The 23,492-nt window shown below is 42.5% G+C and overlaps 1 protein-coding gene across 1 annotated transcript; it reads right to left on the reverse strand.

The window, feature by feature from the left end:
• Positions 1 to 1,705: 1,705 nt before the first annotated feature.
• LOC147459577 (uncharacterized) lies at positions 1,706 to 4,038 on the reverse strand. The gene is made up of 4 exons (XM_086511614.1): positions 3,808 to 4,038; positions 3,153 to 3,384; positions 2,918 to 3,102; positions 1,706 to 2,809 (listed from the first exon to the last, which is right to left on the reverse strand). Exons 1-4 carry the CDS (start codon positions 4,036 to 4,038, stop codon positions 1,706 to 1,708), a joined length of 1,752 nt encoding a protein of 583 aa, XP_086367740.1.
• Positions 4,039 to 23,492: the final 19,454 nt, after the last annotated feature.

A 23,492-nucleotide genomic window follows, 5' to 3' on the forward strand; every position in this document is an offset into this window, starting at 1 on the left:
GCAATATCAGAGGCGGTAAATGTTGTCTTGACTGGGATGAGGTGTGTAACCTTCGTGAGTAGATCAACGACCACCATAAGTGAGTTGTACCCACCTTGTACCGTAGGTAATCTTGTGACAAAGTCCATGCTTATACATTCCCACTTCATTTGTGGAATGTCCAGAGGTTGAAGTTTACCGGGAAGTTTAACCCTTTCAGCCTTAATCCTCTGGCATGATAAGTACTGGCGAACATAGCGTAGTACATCTGCCTTCTGTCCAATCCAATAGAAGCTTTTACGTACTACATTGAGAGTCTTCGCATAACCTGGGTGTCCTGACGTAGGGCTATCGTGGGCTTCGAACAAAATAGCCTTCTTTAAGTTAGGGTCCCTCGGTACACATAACCTATCTCTGTGGTAGAGACAAAGTCCATCTTCTGAGAAGTGTATCATTGAAGGTATAGTCTTTGACTCTCCAGATCTAAGCTGCCTTTGATACTCTGGATTAGATGATGCAGCTTCCTTAATCCTTTTAATGATCGGGTTGTTAGGTATGGATATGAGTCCCACAAAAGGTTTCTGACTCAACGAATCTGCAATCATGTTTTCTTTCCCAGGGCGGTAGAGAATATCAAAGTCATACTCATGTAAAAGTTCCACCCATCGCCTTTGTCGCATATTCAAGGTTGCTTGGGTAAAGATCCACTTTAAGCTCTTATGGTCGGTTATAAGTCGAAACTTTCTTCCTAATAAATAGTGTCTCCATAGCTTTAAAGCATGAATGACTGCCAACAGTTCGAGATCATGGGTCGAATATTTCTTTTCATGAACCTTAAGCTTACGTGAGGTGAAAGCTATTGGTCTGCCTTCTTGAGTTAACACTCCTCCAACTGCTATTCCACTAGCATCAGTGACAACTTCAAAGGCTTGATTGAAATCTGGTAGCTTTAGACATGGGGCCGTAATCACATATTGCTTAAGTTGGTCGAACCTTTCTTGATGTACTGGTTCCCAATTGATCCTTGCTCCTTTCTTCAAGAGGTTTGTCAAGGGTGCAACGATCACCGCATAATTCTTTATAAAGATTCTGTACCAACCTGTGATTCCCAAGAATCCTCTAAGCTCACTTACATTAGTTGGCCGAGGCCATTCAACAATGTCTTGAACTTTAGCAGGGTCTACTGAAATTCCTTCTTGCGAAACAATAAATCCCAAGTATTCAATCCTTGGAGAGAAAAATGAACACTTGCTCATCTTTGCGTATAGCTTATGCTGGCGAAGAATATCTAACACCTTCCTTAGGTGAGCTGCATGTTCTTGTTCATCTTTTGAGTAGATCAGAATATCATCAAAGAAGACAAGGACAAAATCGTTTAGGTAAGGCCTGAAGATATCCTGCATCAATCTATTGAATGTAGCTGGAGCATTGGTTAGACCAAATGACATTACTATAAATTCAAAATGGCCATAACGGGTGTTGAAAGCTGTCTTTGGAATATCTGATCCCTTTATTCTGATTTGATAGTAACCAGATCTTAGATCTACCTTTGAGAAGACCTTAGAACCATGTAGCCTGTCCAGCAATTCATCGATTCGGGGTATAAGGTAGTTGTTCTTAATTGTTACCTGGTTTAGTCCTCAATGCAGAGTCGTAAAGTCCCATCTTTCTTTTTCTGAAAAATTACCGGCGCTCCCCAACTAGATTTGCTTGGTCTAATAAATCCCTATTCTAGAAGTTGACGAAGCTGCTCCTTCAGTTCAACTGCCTCCGGTAAGGCCATTTTGTAAGGTCTCTTTGACACGGGCTCACTTCCTGGGAGAATCTCTATCTCATGGTCAATTTCCCGGGTTGGAGGAAGGGAGGTAAGGTCTTCAGGAAAAATATCTGAATATTCATGAAGCCACGAGGGTTTTGTATCACTTGAATTTGGGTCGACCTTATTCAACTTGACCACAAATACCTGTTGACCAGCTCTCATACCCTTGAGTAGACGGTTTGCCTTCACTAATTGAATCTTTGGGCTTCCACTTTTCCCTTGCACTTTGACATGCCTTGCTTTACTATCTCGAAAGCTCAAACTACCTTGACCACAATGGATGCTAGCCTGATTCTTAGATAACCAATCCATCCCAATAATCCCATCATACATCCCAACTGGTAGGGTTCTAAAGAAAGCTGAAGTAGAGTGCCCTCCTAGTTCAAAATCAAGGATTCCCATAGAATGTCGAGATACTACGGTTTTCCCATTAGCCAATTCTATTGTCATAGGTTTAGCTTGTTTTTGGTTTAGGTTCAACTTTCGTAAACATTTTGGGGATAGAAAAGAATGGGTACTGCCACAATCGATGAGAAGGTTAAAAGATTTACCTTGATGAGTGACTGGGGTCTGAATAACAGCGAATTGTCGTTGAGTTCCAGGGTTGTCAATAGCTGCATAGATAGTCGCTCTTTCTTCTTCTTCACTAATGGTAGGTTCTCCTATGGTTACACGTGCATGTGCATTCCTACCTTGACCTCTTCCAAATGCCCTTGCTGCTCTTCCTCGCCCTCGTCCATGTCCACCACCTCGTCCAGTGTTGTTTCCAATAGGGTGGCGTCTCCTGTCTGCCTCCGTTGCTACCGCTGCTCTGTTAGATAAGTATGGACATCTGTTCCGGTAATGTCCCAGTTCTCCACACTCAAAGCATCGAACATCCAACCTTGCAGGGTTTTGCACGTTTGCAGCATAGGCTCTTTGTGGCTGCCTCTCATTATTGGAAAATCTTACTGGTCGTCTAGCACCATTAAAACTCTGATTCTGTTCAACTCTCCTCCTAATGCCTTGCTCCTTCATCAAAGGTTTGGCTCACAATAAGGCATCTTGCACAGTGGTAGGTTTCATGGCTTCCAGTCGTGAGCAAATGGGTTCTCTTAAACCTTGGCAAAACCGAGCTACTTGTTGCTCTATCGTCATTGGTGGTGCATATCGCCCAAGATTTACGAACTTTGAGTAATACTCTTCCAGGGATAGGTTGTATTGCTTCAAGCTGAAGAACTCGTTCATCTTTAACGCTTCATGAGCAGGGAGTAGGTATCTTTCCTTTACTGCTTGCTTGATTTCCCTCCAATTCTGGGAATTTTCTAACACTCCCATGTCACGCAATGTTGTTTCCACCATAATTTGGCTTCACCTGTAAGGCGAAACATCCCCAGCATCGCTTGGTTTGCAGGTGCAGTCTTGGCAGCTGAGAAATAATCATCCATAGCTTCAATCCAGAATTCCGCATCCTTTTCCACATTGGCACCTTCACCCTTAAAAGAGGGTGGTTGCATTTGTTTGAGCAACAATTTATTCTCCTGAACTTCCGTGTATAAAGCATCGTTCTGAGGATTCTCCACTATAGGAGTAATTTGAGGGTTCTCCTACAAATTTTTAACACCAATGCTTATAATAACTTAAGTCATTAAAGTATTGGGTTTATCTAGTCTTTTAGAGTTCAACACATGGCTTAACCAATCATAACTTAGTCCAATCACATAACTTAACCAGTCATGGATCTTCACCAACAATTTATCAATGACTTGACCAGTCACTCAATTCTTTTGAACAAAACAACTAAGTTTATTATTTGCAACCCATACGCATTAACAAGTTTTCTGTTCCCAGCACTAGTTGCATCAATTACTATCGTGAAGCATGTAGGGAACACCAAATCTCAATTAAGCTCGAGAGTAAATTTATTTATCAAGAGTCAGTTTCTCTTCCAAAAAAAAATCAACGTCTTCTATTGATGTAAGAATACCAATGGCCTTATTACAAAATGTTATAGTAACCCTAATCCTTACGTGTATATTTGAAGCTGTGAATTCTTGGGCACTCTTTAGGAAGAAGCGCGGAGGATTTTCTATAGGGGCTAATAGTCGATAAGTGGCGGGGAGTTGTGGTAATCCTGTTGTCCATCCCTTGCCTGAGAAGTGGCTAGTTCCGCCTATAACAACCACTCGGTCTTTTGGAACGACTGCAATGACCTTGTCATAGACCCACCGATTGAGGTTGACGCTTCCATCTGCCGCCATTGTTTTGCATTGGTTGGCCAAAAGGTATAGTAATGGACCAGCCTTAGCTCCTCACACCATTTGATGCTGCGAAGATCATTATTTAAATTCCCTAAGCTTCCAGCATTGATGGTAAAAGTACTTCCACGAGACCACCAGGCTCGAGACCATCCTCGTTGGGTTCGAAAACGCGACGGAGTGGTCGATATCTCGAGGATCCTCATGATTGATGCCCGAAAGTCGTAGTCGTTCGATGGGCATGCAGACATGTACATGATGTTGAACACCTGAAATCACATGTATGCCTCATGCTGATCCTGAAACATGTTATATATAAATACGTAAGAATAAAAGTTCATTTTTAATAGAGTAGTTTAGAAACAAAAGTAGCAATAATGGAAAAAAAAAACACATTCTTCCCCTACATTCCCGTCTTAACGCTGGGTTAACCTCTGTTTAACCTTGGCTCTGATACCAATTGTAAGGTCCCCGTCCTAAAAGATCGGGGCGACTTGGAAGATAGCCTTCTTTATTCCCTAAATCCGTTGACGACACCCTACTCCGATAAAGCGAAGCAAGGGTACGAGCAACGAAAGAGAGGAAGACTTCCACCTGATGTGTTCATAGTTACAGGACCCTACGCCACAAGCCAGGTCGATGAGGTTAAAGGTTCTATGGACTCTAGATCCTACATTATAAGAGAAGAAAATCCCCTTTCACATATTAAGGATTCAAAAACAACGCCTTTTTCCCCGCGTTTAAGAGGCACGGCCGCCATCCTTAAATCCGAAATATGACAAGAGATAAATCTCTAACTAACGAAGACAAAGTGAAAAGTACTCGACTAATCGAGTCCACCCATCCTTGACTGGCAACCTGAGCTAGTCCCCACTTTCCACACCACACTCACCCGTTCTTTTAATGTTGTCTAATTACTACCACGAAATATACAACAATGTTCCTCAATTAATTCTTAACACAAGTTTTTTAGTACAATCCTTTCAAACATCACGAACAATTCTTTCATAACCAGATTTAAATAATTCCATAATCCGCAAAAAAAAGTCTTTAGTTTCTATACAAGTTTTGCCGCTAACCACGGACTTTCTCTATCTAATCGACAGAGCCTTTGCAAAGGTTTTTCCTACTCGCTAACCGCGAGATGCGCATACTTCCCTTTTGCTAACCACAAGGGCATCTTGCTACCCGCAAGGCATCTTGCTAACCGCAAGGTAAAAAAAAGAAAGTTCATGACCTCAACTTTAATTTCCGCTAACCGCGGATTCCTCTCGCTAACCGCGAGTTCCATCTGGAAACAAGATTTTCTTTCAGTATTTCATATTCTGAATGTTTCTTTCAACAAGATCAATCAAAATCATATTGTCAAACCATAATCACTTATCAACAATATTTCTTTATCAAATAATAACAACAATACTTTTACTACTTCATGAAACATATGCTCGTCTCATGTGATTGAACAATCACGTTTTCGATCGGTTTAAGGTAAGGTTAAATCTAAGTTCATCTTACCGGTCAACATGAATACTATGCATAATTATAAATTTGTTTTACCGGATTTGGAGCGCGTGCGGCTAACTCCTGTGCTGGCAGTTGGACGGCTTCGACTTCTTCATCGATTGATGCTTCCGCATGAGGTACGTTCGGAGTTGACACCCTTCTTCCCACCTTCCTTGGTGGTGCAATGGCATGGGCGTCCTTGGAACTTCGCGTTACACGCTTCGGAGCCATAGCTTCGGAATGGAGAAAAGAAAAGCGCGTTGATAGAGAGAGAGAGAGAGAGAGAGAGAGAGAGAGAGAGAGAGAGAGAGTGTGTGTCCACAAATCGGGTGACGGCACGTCGACGATTGGAGATGGAGATGGCTTGAAGGTGAGGGGTAAAGGGAGAGAGGTTCCTCCAGCGCGTCTTTGCGAGAGAGCTTCCGCTTCTGTAGATGTGTGTGTTCAAAGTGAGAAGAGAAGGGTCCTTTATATAGGCCTTAGGGGGGTGCTAAAAATACTGAGAGGTTTCAAGAATAGGAGAAGAAAAATCTCGTGCATCGTCGCGGCCTTTAAAATATTTATTTATTTATTTATTTACTTATTTGTTTATTTTATTTTTATGCGTTCGCGAATCCTATGCGTGATTTTAAAAAGCTCTATACTCTACAAGTTCTCATTCTATTTTGAAAGAGAGAAAGAAAGAAGTATCCTATATTTTGACGTACCTCTCTTTCTCTCTTAAAAATACTATCTCTAAGCTTTTTCTTCACACATAGATTAGGTTCCCACATAAACCTATCGTTCCACATGAAGAAAGATCATAAATAAATGGATTCTGAACCCGATTTTCAATCCGATTGCTCTGATAAACTCATGATGACTCACAAAATCGAGAATCTCAATTGCTTTGCAAAATAACTGGAATGATTTATATGGATAAATGTTGGGTACATTACAATGAGCATAATATAGACTTTGTAAAAAGCATTAACCATCCCCTGCCTCCGTCCCAAGGCCTCAAACACCTTCAAAGGTGGAGAGAGCTAGCAGGGAATGAGGATAGGGAAGAGGATGAAGAAACATTCATAGGAGAAAGAAATAGTTCCTCACTTATCATCACTCTTCTTGCTTAGCATACATAATACCATAGTAATGAAGATGGAGAAGATGGCAAGCTTAAGCATTGGAGCATGGCTCTTGGTAGGATTTGCATTCCATAGCCAAGAGCGTTGGTGTAGGCTCTCAACTTCTCTACAAGCTTGGAGAAGGAGATGGAGCACTTGCAATTTGTACCTCACACAATGTGTGTGTGTGTGTGTGTGTGTGTGTGTGTGTGTGTGTGTGTGTGTGTGTGTGTGTGTGTGTGTGTGTGTGTGTGTGTGGGAGAGTATACCCCCAATCTAGCCCCCTTCTTGCTTTGGTCGACCCCCTCTTCTAGCACTAGCTTGCACTTGATTGGACCTCCTCAAGCCTGGCCAATCACATGCTTAGTGCATATCTGTTGGAATTAGGGTTGCAGAGAAACACACACAGCTTGGAGAAGATGAAGGAAGCTCAAGGCACACAATAGAGAGTGTATTACTTAGTGTGCAATGAAATACAATGCTCGGGGGAAAAAACCTCCTTAAGAGGGAAAAAATTGCCCCGGTGGACCTAGTGTGTTAACACACATCACTACCACATGTATATGGTAACAAATCCCCCCTGGAGTGATGCGGTGAACGAGAGCTAGCACATGAGTAAAGGGAAGTGCCATGCCCTAAGGACGTGATCAGTCCACAAAGGGGAGTAAGCCCAAAGCTTTGCGGAAAGCTTCAAGCTTCTCACGAGACAATGCCTTTGTGAAAAGATCTGCAAGGTTGTCCTGTGTTGGCACAGAAGCCAAGCTGATCTCTCCTGCTGAGAGCCTCTCCCTGACATAGTGGTAATGCACCTCAATGTGCTTTGTGCGAGCATGAAAAACTGGGTTCCTCGCAACTGCCAATGCGCTCTGACTATCAGTGTAGATAGTATTGGCAATGTCCTGTCCAACAGCCAAATCAGCCATAAGGCGTTTGAGCCATACACACTCAACCGTAGCTTTGAAGACTGCCCTGTACTCAGCCTCACAACTCGAAGTGGCCACAGTAGGTTGCTTCTTTCTCAACCATGATATACATGAACTGCCAAGCATGAAACAAAAACCACTTGTGGAAACTTGCGTGTCAAAGCAACCAACCCAATCTGAGTCCGAAAAAGCATGTAAGTCTGGCGGCAAGATCCCCCCTTGGGATAAAACAAGCCAAGATGTAAAGTGCCACTAAGGTAGTGGAAAATTCTCTTGACAGCCTGCCAATTCTTATACCCTAGGCTATGCATAAATCTACTGACCTGTGAGACTGCAAACTGAATATCCGGCCTTGTGTTGCATACATAAATGAGGCAACCAACAGCAATTTGATAAAGAGTGACATCAGCAAGATCGCTAGCATCATCTAGACTCAACTTCAAACCTGTTTCCATGGGAGTGGCAATAGGTTTGCAATCCTCAAGTCCAAACTTACATAGCAATGTCTCTATGTAACTTTTCTGACACAAGGCAATACCACCATCACATTGCTTAAACTGTATACCCAAGTAATGATGCAACAGCCCCAAATCTTTCATCTTGAAAGTAGCATTCAAATCAGCCTTAAATTCAGCAATATGTCTCTCATTTGGTCCAGTGATCAGCAAATCATCGACATAAAGAACCACAATGCTAAGTAATCACCCTCACGCTTTACATGGGTTATGCAACAAGTCGAGCCTTATGGCGATTGATCTCACCATCCGGCTTGCGTTTCAACTTGTAAACCCACTTTGTACCAATGGCTTTTTTGCCAGGAGGCAAATCACATAAAGTCCACGTGTCATTTTCTATAAGTGCATCATATTCTAATTGCATGGCAGCCATCCAATTTTCTGAATTATGTGCTTCATCAAAAGACAGAGGCTCCTCAACATCATGTAAGCTAGACACAACCAAAGCATAACAATCTGATACATAAGATGCATGGTGAGAGCCTGAACTAGTACGACTAGACAAAGGTGCATCCAATTTACTGTCACGCAAAGTGTGCACCAGCCATTATCAAGTACATCATGTACATCTTCATCAGTAATAGGCTGATCTGTAACATTTTCAGAAACCCCCATAGGCTGTACATTTGCCTCATTAGAACTTACATTCGTATTTCCATCATTGAAAAGAGGCAACAAAGTGTCATAAATGTCCTCTGAGCTTACATTACTGTCTCTAATACATGACAGCAAGGGCTGAACAGAATCTTCCACAAACACTACATCCCGTGAAACCAGAATATGTTTTGTTTGCGGATGATACAACCTGTAACCTTTGCTTTCAGCACTATAACCAACAAAAATAAATTTGAAAGCCTTATCATCCAATTTTTTGCGTTGTGTTTGTGGTACCAAAGCATATGCCAAACAGCCAAAAACATGCATGTGCTCAATAGAAGGCTTTCTATCATGCCATGCTTCATATGGAGTAATAGACTGCAAAGCTTTCGTAGGACATATGTTTAGTACATAAGTGGCACACATGATGGCCTCAAGCCAAAAAGAATGTAGCAAAGCTTGACTTTTGACCATACATCGTGCCATTTCCGTAAGTGACCTATTTTTCCTCTCAGCAACACATTTTGCTGAGGTGTATAAGGCATTGTACATTGGTGTTTTATCTCACAACTAGCCAGAAATGCATTGAATTCATGAGACATATACTCCCCCCCCCCGATCGGAACGGAGGGTGTCCATAGTACATTTCGAGACATTTTCAGCCATAGCCAGAAATTGTTTGAAGCACATAAAAACTTCGGACTTCGCTTTAAGCAGAAATAGCCATGCATGCCTGGAGTAATCATCAATGAAAGTCACGAAGTAAAGGTAATTGCCCAAGGACGGAGTTTGCATGGGCCCACAAACATCACTATGCACAAGCTGCAACCTGCATGTGTCCCGAACTGAACCATCCTTTGGAAACTTAGAACACTGCATCTTACCCAAAATATAGCCTTCACAAACATGTTTGACAGGTGCTTCGAGAGGCGGCAAAGAAGCAACCATATCAGATTTTAGCAAACGCAGCAAACTGGCAAAATTCAATAACAAAAACGTGCATGCCAAAGTTTTGCATCTGAAATAGCCCTTGAATCTGCAACAGCATTTGCAAAATTTTATCCACACTTGTCATACAAAGTGAGCTTATACAGCCCACGGCACAAAAGGCCAGATGCAACAATTTCATCACCAAAACTGAGATCATGAACTGTACATCTGTCATCCACAAATTTGACTACAAGTCCAAGTCTAGCAAGGCGGATACAGACAAGAGATTCTTCTTGATCCCACGTACATAAAGTGCATCAACAAGTGTGAAAGACCTGCCATTAGCAGCAATAAGCACAATCTTTCCAATGTTGGACGGATACGCCGCGACGGACGTCAGCACAGCGGGAACTCACCTAACATATAATGTCAGCTAAGGACGAAGCTCGACCCACAGGCACGTGGAAGCAAGCATAAGGTGTCAACCTACACTCGACTGACTCCTAACTAATTACTACAGAGGTCTCTACAAATTGTCTAAGTCACAGCCTTCAAGAGTGCATAAGAGGAAACTTCCTACAACACTTTCTAGAGCTGAACACCCATCAAACAATCTCAAAACACCATAGAACTTGAAGGAGACCCTACTAATACCAATAGGTCGCTCTCCCTAAGGTCTATGAACCAAAACCCCAACCCAAAACACACGGTGCAAAATCACGTAGGATGTCTGGCCAAAATTTGCAAGTCTTCGTTTCCGAAATCTAAAGTGCCTAATGTGTAGTTCTACTCAATGTGAACGCGTGGATATGCTGCAATGCAAAATCGGAGAACGTATGCTCACCAAATCACCAGATGAAGCTCATAGAAGGAGCTCGCAAAATCGGACCGTACGCGCGCAATGTAGGTATCAGCGCGTAGCTCTCGTCGAGGGCAACACGCTGCACTTCTCCGCACTCGATTCCGACCACTGGTGCACACGTAGCATCAAGATGAAGCTGACACTCTCTCTCATACACAGTACACTCACTCACGGACTTCAAAACTTGTTTTTAGAAATGACAAAAGGTTCTTTCATTAAGGTCAAAAAGTGGTATATATACCTTACAATTCTCAAACCCTAAAATCCAAATCAACCATCTACTCAATCTAACTATCAAAACTGGGATACAATCTGGAAGCTTCCGTAAGCCCCAATATTTACAAGGTGCAAAATCAGGTTTCCTCAATAAATGAGTAATTACAAAAAATGATAATCTTCCGAGTAGTTAGTTTCCGTGGGGTGTGTCCAGCTTCTAACACTCCCCCCCTCCTTGCTCATGTCGTCCCCGACATGGCCGTCGATCTACTTCTTCATCGTATGGTTTCACGTATCTTGATCAGTGATTCGTATCTTGCATGTAGATTCATCATTGTTGGGCCGAAAATATCAGTGTTTATTGTGAAGAAGCCGGTGTAGAACGCTTCTTCAAAGGCCTGGAGGTGATAGGATGGTAGAAACATTATCCTTTGATACAACGCATGTATCATCTCCTTGGAAGGCTGACCAGACAGATCATAGGCGCATCTGTAAGTATCTTGGAAGAAGAAGATATTGTGTGTCACCTGGCCTGGCTTGAATGTCTCAAATACTGCTAAAAGGGTTTTGCATATTTTCTTCATCATGATGCACGTAAGGTCAAGTGAGCCAGTGAACAATTTGATGGCGCCCGTTAGGGTTTTCACCATGTATTGGACACTTATTCTCTCACCTGCCTTCAAGCCCGGCAGCTTAGGGTAATTCAACCAAGTGGGTTGGCTCCTTTGTAAGATCTCCTGGGCTTTCCAAGTCCTGATCCTTGGTGGAGGACAAAAGCTGAGGTTGTCTCTGATGTTTTTCGGTGCCTCTACCAAGTGGATTAGCTATTGTGGGTACTTTGTGAGCCAAGCCTTCCTCCATTTGGGTTGAGAGTCAACTATTAGCCTGGCCCCTTCTGGTTGGGAGATGTCTGCGTTGTAGAGTGGCACGATCGGCTCTTCTCTAATCCTCTTATTGATGGTGGCGGCTTCATACTTCAGCAATGGATATGGGAGAGAGGGTTGAAGCCATTCACGCCTGAGGTTGGTGGTGTCAATCTTCTGGATGGTCATGGACTTGAAAATCCTATGCTCCCACTCCAAGGCTTCCTTTGTTGTCTCTCTGATCTCCACCTCTATTGCCTTACGCAGCTTTTCTTCTTCCTCCTGTGTCAGATCTTGTGGCTCTTGAGAGGATCCTTCTAGGATTTCCTCTTGCATATGTGTGTCCACCGGATCTGCCACATTTTCTAAATCTATGCCTTCATTGGATGATGACCCTGTGCCCTCTTGCTCTCCGGCTTGCTGTCCTCTCAGCTCCTCAATCTGCTTTACGAGTTTCTGTTTTTCCGTTTCAGCTTCTTCGCCCATATTTACGAGGAGGTCGTTCAATTCGGCGTTTGTCTTCTCCGCCTCCTCGAGCTTTCTTTTAATACTTTGTAATTCCTCTTGCAGGGCTTTTTGTTCTTCTTCCATTCGTATTTGCATGACAATAGACCCTTCTGCCATCATCAATCTTTGCTTTTTTTCTAGAGTCAGCGCCTTCTGAAGTTCTTCCATCTGTTCTTCATAAAGTTGACTTTCCGTAGCGGTGTGAGTCGAGCTAGTAGCTCTGACTCTGGCAGGAGATGCCCGTAACCTCTGGATGGTTTGATCTTTCACTTTGAGCTGGTCCTTGAGCTCAAGGACCTCATCCTGGCTGGCTTCTTGATCTATCTCCGCCTTTTCTTTGGCGTTTCGCATGGCTTCAACTTCTTTAGATTCCTCAGCCAGCTATAGGGTCAGGTTATCCCTTTCCCTCTCGGCATCTATCAGTGATTTGCTGAGTTGCTGACATTCCTCTTCAACTCCTTGCATTCTTTGTGCTGCTGCCTGATTTTCCTTTTCCATTTCCTGGCATCTTTGCAATGCCCTTGCTAAACTGGCCTGTAGCTCCGCTTCTCTCTCTTTCTACCTTTGTCCTTGTAGAGAGTCTACTTCCAGCTTTATCTTTACTTCCGTGGCCTTGAGAGCTGCCATCTCACTTTCTGAGGCCATGGACTGCTCTCTTAACCCAGTTAACTTTGTCATCACCACATCCCAGTCGTTGGAGGGCGGGTGCAGATCCACTGTATCTGTGGCAATTTCTTTTAGTTCTACTAGCCTAATGCTTTGCATTTGTTCCTTAGGCCCTGTGCTTGCCAAGTCGAATGTGACTGTGGCAGCCTCTTCTTTCGTGTATCCTGCCGCTAGCAGGTCCAAAAATGTGTTATATGAATCATTTGGCTCTTGTTGCCCACTTCGAGGCTTAGCCTCTTCCTTTGGTTCCGGCTCTTGGCTCTGCTCTTGCTTGGCCTCTTCTCGTTCTTCTGGTTTTTCTTCAGCCTCTGTATCTTCTTGTGGAGGGCTGCTAGGAGGTGGTGAGGGTGGTGGTGAGGGCTGTGGGCTGGCCGGTAGAGATGTAGGCTTTTTCTTTAGATCTCGGTCTGCCTTTGTTTTTCTTTCTCTCTCTTGGCTCTCTTGCTCGTCTAGCAATTTCTGCCGTATTTGCTCCACTTCCTCCTCTGTGAAAGGTACATGCGGGATATTTTTTGATGCGGCATCAAGAATCTCAAAATTTTTAATGTAATCTTCAAATCTATCCCTTTGCACCCTTCGGGATGATCCAGAAATTGCTTCTAGAGACAGCTTCCAGAGTTCACTCAAATCACCTTTAAGGGCTCTCTCTGCTCTAAAGCTCTCCATCAGCCGCTCTAATCTTGCCGCTTTTTGTGACTTTGTCTCTTTCATCAGCACTTGGGCAAACTCTTTCTTTCCTTTCTTTTGCTCTGGCTGCTCCTCTTGAACAGGCTCTAGCCATCTTTTCAATCTTGTAGCAACCCTTGGTGCTCTTTGTGGCTCGTCTTCTTTGTCTTCTTTGAGCCTCAGCCAGTCATTCTGAGACGGGGGATCAGGCCATCTTCCTTTTGCGTGCAATGCCCCATAAATCACCTTAGTGATTAGTTCTCCTGGCACAATGTACGTTGGTTTTTTGTTGCCCATCTTCACTAGGTTGTCATGTATATATGCTGCGTAATTGATTATCTTTGGAGTGCTCTTCATCATTGCCCAAGTGAATGTCGTGGCAATTGCACCTGGCGGCATTCTGTACTTTTGTGGCCTCTTCGTGCACATATGGAAGTATTGGTTGTACAACTGACTCATGATTGCCACTCTTGGGTTGGCAATATCTTCAAAAGTGTAGTTTCCTTTCTTCTCATTGTACACCTTCACATCATCCCTTCTTTTAGTTACACTATCCCCCTTGTTGGAGAGGTCTAGTGCATCTGCTACAACTTGCTCCGTGATGATTATTTCTATTTCTGGCCTACCTTGTAGATCGGTTACTCTGGCCACTCCGTCTTCTTTGATGGTCGTCACAAACTCCCAAACTCTCTTTATGTCAACCCCTACCGGCACTGCTTCAAAATAGTTGTGGAGATCAATCTTCTCCAAGTATCTGGCCATCTTGCTTCTTACAAACTCGTTGAGTTCTTGCGGCAGCATTGGTAGCTCGATAACATTCCCTTCAGTGTCTTTGAAAACTCCTTGGTAGATCTTTAGGTCGTTCGACTCTAGCAGATCTTCTTGGATCCATGTGTTGGTGGGCTTCAGTGTTCCTTCCGGTATGACGAAGGGCTCCACTTCTTCTAACTTCTTTGCCGGTGACTTCGCGGTTGCCATAGATCCTGTTGCACTCAGTAGTCCGAAGTTAGCATTTTTTCCATATTAGCTGAGAAACTGAGTTTTAACTATCCAAATGACTTGAAAATTGAAAATAAAGCTTAAAAGGAACTTGTGAAAATGTGCATGTGCTCACAGTGCAAATCTGGCCAAAATTTTCCATTTAGACATCCTACGCGTAGGATGTCTTTTTCATCAGAATTGGTTGATACTTGACATGTTGGTAGTGCATGGCTTATGGAACATGGCTATGTGCTTGGATATGGATTTGGGCATCAAGAAGTGGATTTTTTGGCTGATTCAGGCTTTAGGTCACAAATTGGGTAGAAAGTCCATAACAAGTAGCAATTGATGTCCAAATGGGTTGAAAATTGGTATATGGGCTCATTGCACCATGGTATTGGCTCCCATGATGTCACTCCTTGCACAGAAGGTCCAAATTATGCTGGAGACATCCTACGCGTAGGATGTCTATTTCATCAGAATTACATGAGATTTGTTCTGTGGGTAGTCCTTGGCCTATGGAACATGGCTATGCTCTTGGATTTGGATTTGGAAAAGGATTGATGCTTGCAAGAGCCTGTGTAGTGTTCTTTTGGGCTCAAAAAGTGTATCTTGAAGGTGTTGGGGGTCAAAAATGATTAGAATGGCTTCAAAATTGATATATGAGCTATTGATGATGAGGTGATTGGATCTGGAATGGACAAACATCCTCTGTAGACCAAAAATGTCAAATAGACATCCTACGCGTAGGATGTTTACTTCACCAATTTTTGCTTCTGACCACACAGATTGGTTGGTGATGTGTTGGTGAATGTGTTGTGCAATTTTCATGTGATTTAGACAAGATTTGGTAGGTCTATGGCCCATTTTTTCATCTATGCCCTAACTTTGCGTTTTTCAGGCATATGAGGTCAATTTTGGTCCAAATGTGATGAAACTTGGTGGATAGCATGTAAAGGTCATTCAGAAAATGTGTGTGATGAAAAATGTTGGATCTGTGCCCAGAAATTCCCTTGAGACATCCTACGCGTAGGATGTCTCCTGATGATTTTTTGATGGATTGTGCCACCAGTGCCTACCCTTAGTCCCCCTGAGTCCCTTTTAAGCCTAATTTCAATAAAAAAAAACAAATGGATAGAGAATAACTCCCTGTGTGGACTTCAAAGCCTCCGAGCCATTTTCTGACTTTTGGAGTGCTTTTTGGCGATGAAATTTCTTGATGTTGGTCTCCATAGCTTCCCGATCCCTTGGGGATCCTTGTCGTATGGTTTTTGTCGACTTTGGCTTCACCGGAGCTTCATTTGGCAATTTGTCGCTCTAGAAGCACCAGTGGTTGCATTTACATATCTTCGATGATTTGTGGTGGTCTACCACCATAGGACTTGGTTGTTGATGGTCTAGGAAAGCCGCTCGTGAAGTGGTGGCAAATGGGCATGCGGTTTGGCCGCGAGAGCAATTTGACGCTTTGTGTGTCTGATGCCGTTTCTGAAGTTTAGTGTCGCTTCGGGTCACTTTTTGGTCATGTGGGTCACATAGACTTGTCGAGCATGTCGAGATGCTCCTACCCATGAAATTTGGTAGCATTTGGGCGCCTTTTCATCGATTTCTCATTTGGTGGCCTCTTGCGGGATTCTAGGAATTAGGGTTTTTCCCGATGGTTTTCTACTGCCTTTGGACATCCAGGACTGGTCTCCTATGCTAGGGTAAGCTGCCGATGAAGTCTCGTTGCTTTTGGGTTAGCCATTAGGTCGCCGTCTCTACTTGTAGGTCTCTACCGCCCGCTTTGTATGTGATCCCAACGCTAGTTTTCACGACATAATGACAAACATGCGCGAAAAGCTCAAGGTGGTGAGCCTACCTCTCATGTCTGAAGCTCGTCGGGTAGTCGTACACATCGTAGAAGCTGCTGGAAGGTCCTTCCGCTCTAGGTGGCAGAAGCTCTCTCCACAAGGTCAATAGTGAAAATGAGCTAAAAATGAGGTGAAAATTTCTTATAATGGAGGTCCCCGAACCACTTTTCATGAAATTTGACATGTGCTTCTATCTTCTTGCGAGATGCGGTTTAGGCTCACAAATTTTTTGATTTGAACTCCATTTGGCTTGTTTACCAAAAATTTGGCATTTCGGTCAAAACCTGGCCAAAACACGCTTTCCGCTGCAGTCTCATAATTACACCCCCATTGTACCATAGGTTGTCCTATAGTCACTGATCATCCCCCTTTTTTTTTCATTACGACCGTTTTTCACCTGCTTTTTTGTATTTTTGAAGTTTTTTTGCTGAAAATTAGCAAAATTAAAAGGAAAATAGCAAATCAAACCCCGAAAATCCCCAAAAATCACAATAAATCACAAACATCTCCGCAAAACATTATATACACTCGCATGCAATTTTTATGGCCGGATTTCTTCGTTTTACCAATATTTTGCCCGAAAATTGGCTATTTCTACTTACATACACACACCTAGAAGCTTGGTTTGGCGTTGGTTTGGCGTTTGGCCCCATATACCTATAGATACATGCTGTATAAGGGCATATGTACTTGGGTTAGTCCAGAAAATTTCGCAATCAAACAACAACCCTTAAAATAGTCGAAAATCATGCCCTTTTTTGCTCTTTCTGCTATTGGTTCCGCATTTGAGAATGCCTCCCCCCCTCCTAGCCGGAGTCCTCCCGGACGACAAGGTATCGCCTCGGAGTATGTGCCGTGCATAGGTTGAAAAAGTTGTGCTAATGCTTGGCCGATTAATGTGGCCCTAATTGATGCATACTCGATCAATGCATGGAAAAATTAATGATGTGCAAGAGAAGGGAATAAGCAAGATGCTTATTGGCATTCGTCGTCGAGGTTTCCTGTTTCTTTGCAAGTAATAGCTGTAACTCTACTGCTCTCTGTTTAATTGTCTTTTTTGCAAAAGGTAATCGGTTTGTCGCTTCTGTTGAGATAGCCGTAGTTGTTTTTATGGTTAGGATTGGCTTGGCCGGAATGGCCGTGGACCGTATTTCCTTTGCTTTCCATTGGTAGCTTGTTTTTGCCGGTTTTTGTAGATGTTTTGGTACTTCCTTTGTTGCCACTGGTTTGTTGCGGATTGCATCCACATAAGTCGGTTGCCTTTTTTCAAATGCAGCTGTCTGCCGTTCGTTGTTGCTTGTATTGAAGGGAGTTCCTTTTGCTTTTGTTTTGGTATCCAAATGCGAGTGACATTTGGGTTATTGCTGAGCATTTTCTTTGGATCCATATTGTTTTATGCCCTTGGTTTTTGGTTGAACTGTCTGCTTCGGTTTAATTCTTTCGTTGCATTGTTGTTTGTCTGCCATGTTATTTCTATCCTTCCGTATCCATACTTGTTTCCCTTGTTTTGGTAACCTAGATCTTTGCACTGCGGTCGATGACTTTGTATGTATGTAGTCAGCATGGTTTGCTTTTACCTGTTTGTTGGCCTTGGGTATCATGTTGTTATTTGGTGGAATTCTTGCTTTTGGCTCTTTTTCCAGTGATTGCATTGCTTGCAGCTGATTATTCCGGTATTGTTGAGCAAAGGCTATCACCTGTTGTTCTTTTGCATGCTGAATTTTGACTGCATTTGCATTCCAATCTATCTGCACATTGTACTGTTTTTGCCAAGGTTGTCCCAACATCATTGGGTGTTGTGTGCTTTCATCCTCCACCACATAGAATTTGTGTGGGTCAATATATATTGATGTACTTGTACATGCAATATAGTCCACCCCAATGTTTTCAACGGGTGTGATGTACTACTTTCCAGCACTTGAGGAGTAGGATGAAGTTGTCCTACAGATTTGAGTTGTTGGTATAATCCGTAAGAGATCAAATTTGCTTGAGCTCCAGAATCAAGCAATGCCGTCGATTCAAGTGGATTGCTACCCAGTCTGACTGCAATTATTGGCTCCACTGTGTCTTCCTCCCACTTCGTCAGTCGAATGGCATTGATTCGCAATGGTGCTCCACTTTGTTGTTGTTGTCGCAGAAGTCTTCGTTTTGCAATGCGTTCCTTTGCTTCTACTTGAGCTTCCTCTCGTACTCTCTGTTTTTCCTTCATTCGTTGTTTTCCTTCATGAATTTGTTGGAGCATCTCCTGTGTGAGTGGTAGATGATATTTCTTCAGTCGACATCCACTAATCCAGTTCGGCATTTCTTCACTGCTAATGTAGCAAGCTTGACAGCTTCACTTTGTGATAGATCACTAATCACAAATGGTCCCATCCCTCGCTTTTTAATTTTCTTGGCATGTTGCTTCAAAGTATAAATAAGTACATAATCACCTGTTTTGAACTCTTTAGTGCGCACATGCTTGTCAAAAAACTCTTTTTGTCTTCTCTTTTTAGCATAGATTGAAGCTACAGCTCTCAAGCGGAGTTCATCTAGCTTTTCAAGATCATCTATTGTTGAAGAGAGTTCATGCCCTGTCCATTCTAAGCGTCTCGCTACTCGTAGAGTTGGAATTAAAAACTCTATGGGTAGTATAGCATTTAGGCCAAACACCATGTTGTACGGTGTTGTTCCTATCGATGTTTTGTAAGCTACCATGTATGCCCATAGTGTTGAGTGTAGCTGTTGATCCCAATCTGTTCTTGATTCTGACACTATTTTAGTAAGAACCGTGCATAGTGTTTTATTTGTGGCCTAAGCTTGTCCATTGGCATGTGGATGGTATGGAGCAAACTTCCTATGTATGACCATGAATTCCTCTAGCAGATATTCAATGACTTGATTAAGAAAATGTGTCCCACGGTCACTGACAATTTCTATTGGTAACCCGTATCGTACAAAAAACATTCTCATACAAAAATTGTGCAGTGGTGCGTGCATCTGCTTTTTGCGTTGCCTTGGCTTCCACCCATTTTGTGAGATAGTCCGTAGCCACAATGATATATTGAGTATGCGTGCGATATGCAGGGGGTGAGATAGCTCCCACAAAATCAAATCCCCATTTTGCAAATGCTCTTGCTCCCATCATAGGCCGAAGTGGCATCTCATCTCTCTTTATCGGCACCTTGGTGCGCTGACATGCGTCACAACACTTTACAAACTCTTCAGCATCCATGTGCAATGTAGGCCACCATATACCTGCGGTTAATACTATTTTTGCCATCTTATTGCCCAAAAAATGGCCTCCACTTATTCCGCTATGTGTATGTTCTAGAATCAGTAGGTATTCACTTTCACTTGCGCAGATTCTAAGTTGATTGTCCTTCCCTCGCTTATAGAGTTGGTTCCCAATTAACTGAAAGTCACGAACTTCCAGCTCTATAGCCCTTTTTCGTGCTCTTGTGATGTTCTCAGGGAACGTCTTGGTGGTTAAGAAATCAATGATATATTGACTCCATGCAGGTGCAATGTTTACCTGAAACAATGTCGAGTGATCCACTAGTCGGTTGGCACGACATATAGTACAATTGGTAGCATAAGAATGTGTGTCCGCATACATAGTTGGCCAATAAACCCCTAACTGTTTCAGTCTCTGGTGTGTTTTCACTGTTGAACAATGAAATGCACAATCCTGGATATGTGCTTCTTCAAGGTAGCACTCGAATTCTTCCGGATTTATACATAATCATAGGATTTGGTCCGATCCTAGATGATAGAGCCGTCTTGCTATCAACTAGAAGTTTTTTGTTTGTCGAATTGTTTGTTGTTTGGATCTGTATTCCGTATTATCAAATCTACTTCCAAAGGAAAGAATGCTAACAATTTCGTGTGACCATTTGGGTATCATTTCAATATTGAAAGATAAGCATCTGGTATGTCATCATCTACTCCTTCAGGAGCCTCCCCGTTGTGTATCCTTGAAAGATGATCCACTCGTAGATGGGTTTTACCCTTTTTTACCACCACTGTGAAATCAAACTCTAGCAATATAATAAACCAACGTAGAATTCTCCCTGTATTGCATGGTTTATTTACCAGATACAAAAGAGCTTGATGATCTGTGAAGAACACAAATTTGTTTGAGAGCAAATAATGCCAAAATTTCTTTACAACATAAATCATTCCTAACCCTTCTCATTCGGTGGTTGTGTAGTTCTTTTCCGCACTGTTTAACTATCGGCTTGCATAACACACTGGAAAATCCATTGTTCCGTCTCCAGGTTGAGCCAGAATACTTCCGATTGCATATGCAGAAGCATCAATGTGAACATGGAATATCTTTTCCCAATCTGGTGCTTTAAGTACAGGTGTTGATATAAGGTTTTCCTTTAGCTTTTGGAATGAAGTTTCACACTCCTTGGTCCAATCGAAATTGACTAGCAAACGATACAGAGGTTGTGCAATAACCGCATAAATGTATATGAATCTTCGATAATATCTGCAGTGTCCCATGAAGGATTGCACTTGTTTCGCATTAGTAGGCCTGGGTAGGTCTACAATGACTTTGACTTTTTCTAGGTCAGTGGTTATGCCATTTCTTGAGACAATGTGTCCTAAGATGCGGCCTTGCTTAACCATAAAGATACACTTTTCCGCGTTAAGACAGATTCGATATGTCCTGCATTTTTCAAAGACCTTTTGCAAATGGTCAATATGTTCCTCTCGTAGAAGAGAGTGTACACAAAGATCATCCAAGTATATTTCTAAGAATATTCTCAGGTATTCTTTGAACGCGTGCGTCATTAACCTTTGGAAGGTGGCTGGGACATTAGTTAAGCCAAACGGCATAACTCGATATGCATAAATTCCCATTCTGTGGCAAACACTGTTTTGTGTTGATCCTCCCTTGCAATTGCCAGTTGGTTGTATCCTGAAAACCCGTCCAGAAAGGAATAAGCCCGTTTTCCAGCCACCCGCTCAAGTACATGTTCTGTGATTGGCAAGGGATAATTATCCCTTATGGTGGCTGCATTCACCTTTTTGAGGTTTACACATACTCGCAGTTTTCCGTTCTTTTTGGGAACTACCACAATGGGTGACACCCAATTTGTATGTTCAATTTCATAGATGAATTCAGCTTCCATCAGCTTATCAATCTCCTCTTTGATTCGTTTAGCAAATGTGTCATTATAAGTATCTGGACGTTATTTGCTATGTTTTGCATCCGATTTTAAAGGAATTGTATGTTGGAATATCGATGGATCAACTCCTTTGAGGTCTTTATAGGACCATGCAAACACATCTTTATACTTCTTGAGAAGTTGTGTTAGCCGTTCTTCTTCTTTAGGCTCTAAATCGTTTGCTATATAGACCGGCTGAGGTTTTTCACCTGGTTCCGCGAGGTCTATCCTTTTTGCATTTTCTGGCCCATCGTAAGATTCTTGGTTGGTTCTTTCCCTGACTGGTGGTGTCATGATGATTTTTCTGTCCTAGATGGTAAATTTCCGATAGTGTGATTGTACATTCATGTTCCCCTTTTCTGACTCCCCTTTACCATCACTATCTTTTTCAGTAGTCCATATCTCACGTAAAGACTGTTTCAGTTCTTGGCATTTCTGTTTACGCTCCAGTTTGGTCCACTCTTGGTCTTTTGTTGTTTCTTTTTTTTATTTTTGAGATTTTTGTGATTTTGTTTCTGTTTTAGCTTTTCGTTCCTGTTTTATTTCTTCTCGCGTTCTTTCCCTTCGATCTTTTGAGAATCTTCCTGATATTTGATCTTTTACACAATCCTCTGCTTTTACAAGCATCAAATAGTGAGTTTTACCTTTTATCCTGGGCATCAGGTTCTTTTTCGCTTTGTTTCCTGCGCGTTTCCTCCTATAGCGTTCCTGGCGTTTAGGGTGCTGATTAGCAAAATCATAAAACTTGATATTCTCGGTTTTCCTTCCACGCTCGCTTGAGGTGTCTGAACACTCATTATCTGCATCATCATTTACTTCCAGATGTTCAGAGGAGTTATAAAACTCTTCTTGTCCTGGTGGTTCCATCGTCTCATCTTCTCCTGGTATAATGCTTACCATATAGTAGGGTAGCACATCATAGCCATCCTTATCGCAAAATTTTGTTGTTGGACTATCTGTAATGGTACAAACATCCAATGTTGCTAGTATGTGTTCCCATTCTAGAGGTTCCAAGGAATCTTCAAGGAAAGGTTCTAGAATATACTCCTTGTCCTCTATCGCTCTTTCTAAGACTCATTCCTCTCTTCTTAAGCTTCCACAATGTGAAGCTCCGCACATCCATAGCTCTTTTTGTTTCCCTAACCATGCTGGGAGTTCTAATCCTGCTACTGTAGCTGAATCAAACTCCTCCATAGGTGTTTGGTTCACATCTTTGTAACTATGGTCTTTCAGGTGTATTTTAGTTGTTGTCTCGCCATGTCTGAGGTATATGTGGTCGTAAACCCAATCTTGGACCATCTTCAATTGTCGCATGAATGGTCTTCCCAAAATGATCTCATAATTGTTCTTTTTGTCGAAATCGACTATCGCAAATGTATGCTCATACTCGATCCCGCACGAAGTGACAATCACTTTTTCTAAGAGTCCTAGAGGCTTCTCCATGAACCCGTCTGCCAATTGCAATTTCATTCTTGTAGCTCTTAAACCTGGTTTTCCCCATTTTTTCTAGATTTCCTTGGTGGCGATAGCAACTCCCGCTCCACTGTCAAGAATAACTTTGGAAACTACTCCTTGGAATTCTACTGGTAGCGTGGTGTTTCCATCTTCTCCCTCGCAATACTCTCCAACCTTGTTTAATGGTACTGGCTTAGTGTTTAGTTGAGGTCTGTCCAACTCTTTGATCCCTTCTTGTAGCCTCAAGGTGGGGTCTTTCACTCCAAATTTTTCTAGGCATTTACCCACTGTGGTCCACATGTTTGGTCGTAACCTTAGGAGTTCGGCTAATGTGATTGTGCATGCCACCGGGGTGGACAATAACTCAATCAATCCTTGCGAATCCATCACTTTGTTAGAAGAAAGTCTTTGAGATAGGATTGCTCTCACTTCAGACTTGGCTTCATACTCTCCTAGGTAAGAGGGTAAAGTTCTCTGCGAGTCTGGTTGACTGTGCCCCGAACTAATTGATCCTTGGTCTCCCCCTTGTGAATGTACCTCAAAGTTCATTTGTGACCTTGCCTCAAATTCTTCAATAGGATGTAAGGTTACATTCTTTTCTTTTCTCGTGATATTCATGTGGTTACTCATCCTATTAGCCTCGTTGGCCTCATGGATT

The sequence above is a fragment of the Adiantum capillus-veneris genome, chromosome 4 (assembly GCF_014529385.1).
Source record: "Adiantum capillus-veneris isolate H3 chromosome 4, ASM1452938v2, whole genome shotgun sequence".
Lineage (NCBI taxonomy): Eukaryota > Viridiplantae > Streptophyta > Polypodiopsida > Polypodiales > Pteridaceae > Adiantum > Adiantum capillus-veneris.